The sequence below is a fragment of the Mytilus galloprovincialis genome, chromosome 11 (genome assembly GCF_965363235.1).
Source record: "Mytilus galloprovincialis chromosome 11, xbMytGall1.hap1.1, whole genome shotgun sequence".
Lineage (NCBI taxonomy): Eukaryota > Metazoa > Mollusca > Bivalvia > Mytilida > Mytilidae > Mytilus > Mytilus galloprovincialis.
Window position 1 is genome coordinate 80,781,906 of NC_134848.1, and position 4,111 is coordinate 80,786,016.

The window sequence follows — 4,111 nt, forward strand, 5'->3', positions numbered from 1 at the left end:
CAAGTTCGTGATAGTTGCATGCTATATATTGTAAAGAAAACCCTGTTTAATCAAAATATGCACTATTTGCATATTTTCAAACCACAATTTTATAAATCTCCTTCTTCATAATATATCAAACCATTTTTTTAGAGCCAGGTATCACGTGTTTTACAATAAATCTAGTATATAAGGACATGAATATCTGAGTATATTTCACCATCTTCTACAGATCAAAGTCACCCATCGACATGTTGACTCTTCTTCTAGTTTCGCTTGTCGCCTCTGTTTCGGCATTAAACAAAGGAGGTCCATTATTAGGAGGACTTGTCAATGGTGGAGTTATCACAAGTGGTCCACTCCTTGGAGGTGTTGGAACTATTGGTGGATCTGGAGGAATTGTCGGTGGTGGTGGACTTCTGTTAAATGGTGGTGGTTTAGGAGGATTGATCGGAGGATTAAATACAGGTATGTTCTAAATGACCAGTTATATTATCAATAAGGAAAAGCCCGCATCAAAATAGTTCCGAACAATAGCATCAACAAAATATTTCAATTTTGTATTTAGGCCACACCAATTTTATTCCTTGTTCGATGGACCCGACCACACCTATTTTTTTCAAAACAGAATTTTTTTATTTTGTTTTATATTCCCGCTTCCCGCATCCGGAAATGTAATCCCGATTCCCGTAGCCGGAAATGAAATCATGTCCATTTCCCGCACCGTTTTTTTTTGTAAATATTATCAAAAGATATCAACATTTGTTTTTAAAATCACAGTCTAACCTGTAACGATTTTAAACATAAAAGCACCCCACCAAATTGTGTAAATATCTGTTAGAATATTTATTTCAGCATGAAACCTATTTATCCAAAGTGGGAGTGCTCCGATATAAATTTATAACAGCGGAAATAACTGTAAAGAACAAAAAAATGGTTTCTTTCCCCCTTACTTTTATTCCCTATCAAAAATTGATCGTTGTTAAAATAGAGTACAAAGAACTTCTGAAGGATTCGCCTTCAACTGCAATTATATTGTATGCTGACGAAACAAAACTTTCTACAGCCGCTGCATGTTTTATATGCACTTGTCCTGATTGATTCAAGTGCCTGTCGTTCAGCAGTTATCGTTTGTTGATGTTGTTCATTGGTATTTTCCCGTTTGGATATATAAATTAGATCGTTGGTTTTCCTGTTCGAATTGTGTATGCTAATAATTTTGGGGTCCTTTATAGCTTGCTGTTTGGTCTGTATCAAAGCTCTGTGTTGAAGGCCGTACTTTGAACTGTGTTATTATCAGGTTGAGAACAACCCTCCCTCAGACAAGGGGTCATTTTACTGATGTAAAAACGAAAATAGAAATACAAAGGATTTGTATAGTTCTTCTATACTAAACCTTTGAAAACTTAGAATTTTGCAGAGTTACATCATATTTTATAAATTGTTTTCTAAAAGAGGGTCCACTTATTTTGAATAATATTACACTGGTAAAGTAAATGTGTTTATTTAACATGGCTAAACATGCTAAAGTCCAGGAATATTACAAAATTCTTGGACATAGTTCTTTGAGAAAATATGAGCTTTTTTGTACAAACAAATATATTATAACTTATATTGATTCCTCATAAAACATGTAAAAGGGATATTTATAACATTAAGGGGTTGCTCCCAAACTGATTATGACTCGGATGTAGAATTGTCTAATTGTCAGTCACACATACATAGACCAGATTTAATTATTTCTTGGTGAACAAGGAAAAATACTTCAGAAATTAAAGAAATGTCAAAGTACATGTGATAAATCAAGTTTTAATATTGTCAAAACCTACTATTTTATGTTTACAAAACAAAAGTATAATCGCTCGCCTTTACTTTTCAAGCTTCGCCTCAAAAATTTATAAATTAAATATTTTTTATTAAAATTTTCAAATCGCTCGCTCGTCCCAAATTTTGGAGTCCAAAAATCCGTAGAACAAGAAATTAAATTGGTGTGGCCTTATATAAGTTCTAATTTCATGCAATTTTCTTCAAAATAATTTACAAAATATTTCAATTATTGAAACCGTTCGATAATATTAAGTTGCTAAATGTTGTGTCATTTGATCCTTAGCGAGTTAACTCATTGCCAATTACACCACATATTCTTTTTTTATATTCATATGTCTGCATTGGTGATTATTCCAGCTCATTTATTAAATATGTTCTTCATCCAATATCACATCTTGATGTTAATACATTTTGTTTAAATTACAGGACTTGTCGGAGGAGGTCAACCATGGTGCACATGTAGTTTGAAATGTGCACCAGGACAGATTAAACTCAGCAAGAACTGCAACTTGGCACCTCTCCTGCCAGGTAGTTTGAATACTTGTTGTTCTGTATTGCCATGGTGGGTAACCAACCAAAATTACGGTGCTTCCATTGGAGGAGCTGGTATTATTGGCGGCGGAGGTATTATTGGTAGTGTCGGTGGTCTTGTTGGAGGTGGTAGTGGACTTCTTGGTCCAATCGGTGGTATTGGTGGTGTTGTCACAGGACCAGTCAGTGTCATTGGAGGTGGCAGCAATGTTGTCAGCGGACGAATTCGTAAAGGAGGATATTATTAAGTATATAAAATGTAAGTTGGTTTTTTTATATCTGTTTTCGATGACATTTCCTCTTTAACTGTTAATAGAGTAAATCATCAACAATCAGATTCTCTACGATCAACGTATTTGTCTAGTCATGTTTCAGTTTTGGAAGTACGAAAAATAGAGGAATTAGATTGTTGTTTAAAATTCCGTACACTCTTTGTTTTCCCCTTTAAAACAAAAAAGTAGTATTTGTGAACTTCCAAGTTTAGTATATGTCTTTGTATGAAACCAGATGTAAAATGGGAACAGTTAAACATTTCTTTTATACTGTATACTGTTTTCCAGTACACATTTTGTGGGAGAAATCCTGAGCAATCCATATTATGTTTTATCAATATAGAGATAATCAGGTGGTGTTTTTCCCTTAAAGTGGTACCTAGCACTACATGGAGATAACTCCGTAAAATCAGCTTAACGTTTAAATAACGTTGTGTTGTTAAGGGACTATTAAGCTTCTCAATGATCAGAATATGGGTTTGTCAAACTGCGATATAACCAGTGTGATTTTTCTGATAAAATGGTTGGTTCAAATTTTTTTAATTTTTTATATTTTGGTCAAAGGGTCAAAGTAAATGCTTTGTCAAAATGTTATGAAAATTAAACGAGCCAAATTAATTTTAGTTAAAGTGTTGGGTACCACCTTAAATCGATCAGGAAATTAATATATTGAAATTATGTGATTTGTGTTGTGTTACAGGTGACAAATTAGCAAATGACCAGTACTGCATTATTGTTACGTTTACTTTTGTGATGGATATATACTAACACATTTAAGATATATGACCTACTTAAATTATCATTGGTAGAAGCATGGTAACATTTTTTTTCTATCATATCCGCATGATCTGGACTAACATATTTACATACGTTAATTCTTATTCAGCAGAATAAAATCGTTTACAAATAATAAGAGTTTAAACTTAACAAATCAGATAAAATGCTAAAGAAAATAAAAACAAACACATGTGTTGTGTCTCAAATAAGAGTTGATATTACCTGTGTATCTGAAGCATTAAAAAAATGGTACCTTGATTGTTTTACTCATATTTTAATTGATGTCTTTTTCTCTTTGTAGTTGACAGTGATACGACACAGACATGGAATGCTTGCAATCTGTTAAGGTCTTTTATAAATAAAATCATCAGAAACAAATGCATGTGTTAAGTTTTGTCCATGTGTGGTTTTGTTAACAATCACAGTTTGCATGTTTGCTCGTGTAATTGGGTTTCCTCAAATATGACCTCTTCATGCCGAAAGAGTTACTTGAAATGGCAAGCTTAAATGACAAATGACAAAATAAAAGAAATAGTTGACCAGTTTTGAATCGGTGTTTGTTTAGCTTTACCGATTTATTTCTAATGAATAACGGTATTCTATCGTTGCCTTTTGTTATTCTACATTTAATAAACCACTTCCGGCGATATGTTGAGTTTCAAAAAGAAAAACACATCATGTTCAGCTGAAATGCATTTTCTAAGAAAGAAAAAGCGTGAACACAG

At 33.0% G+C, this 4,111-nt stretch overlaps 1 protein-coding gene across 1 annotated transcript; it reads left to right on the plus strand.

Annotated features, from left to right (window-relative positions):
• Positions 1 to 217: 217 nt before the first annotated feature.
• On the plus strand, positions 218 to 3,764 carry LOC143051417 (uncharacterized). Its single transcript, XM_076224323.1, has 3 exons — positions 218 to 447; positions 2,233 to 2,596; positions 3,688 to 3,764. The coding sequence occupies exons 1-2, from the start codon at positions 231 to 233 to the stop codon at positions 2,583 to 2,585; spliced, it is 570 nt and encodes a 189-aa protein (XP_076080438.1). The 5' UTR covers positions 218 to 230; the 3' UTR covers positions 2,586 to 2,596; positions 3,688 to 3,764.
• The last annotated feature ends 347 nt before the right edge of the window (positions 3,765 to 4,111 follow it).

What these genes read in the sequence shown, in the direction of transcription:
- LOC143051417 (XM_076224323.1), top strand. Translation starts at nt 231, where the DNA reads ATGTTGACTCTTCTTCTAGTTTCGCTTGTCGCCTCTGTTTCGGCATTA. An exon ending in GATCGGAGGATTAAATACAG is followed by an intron (nt 448 to 2,232) that starts GTATGTTCTAAA and finishes TTTAAATTACAG; the next exon opens with GACTTGTCGGAGGAGGTCAA.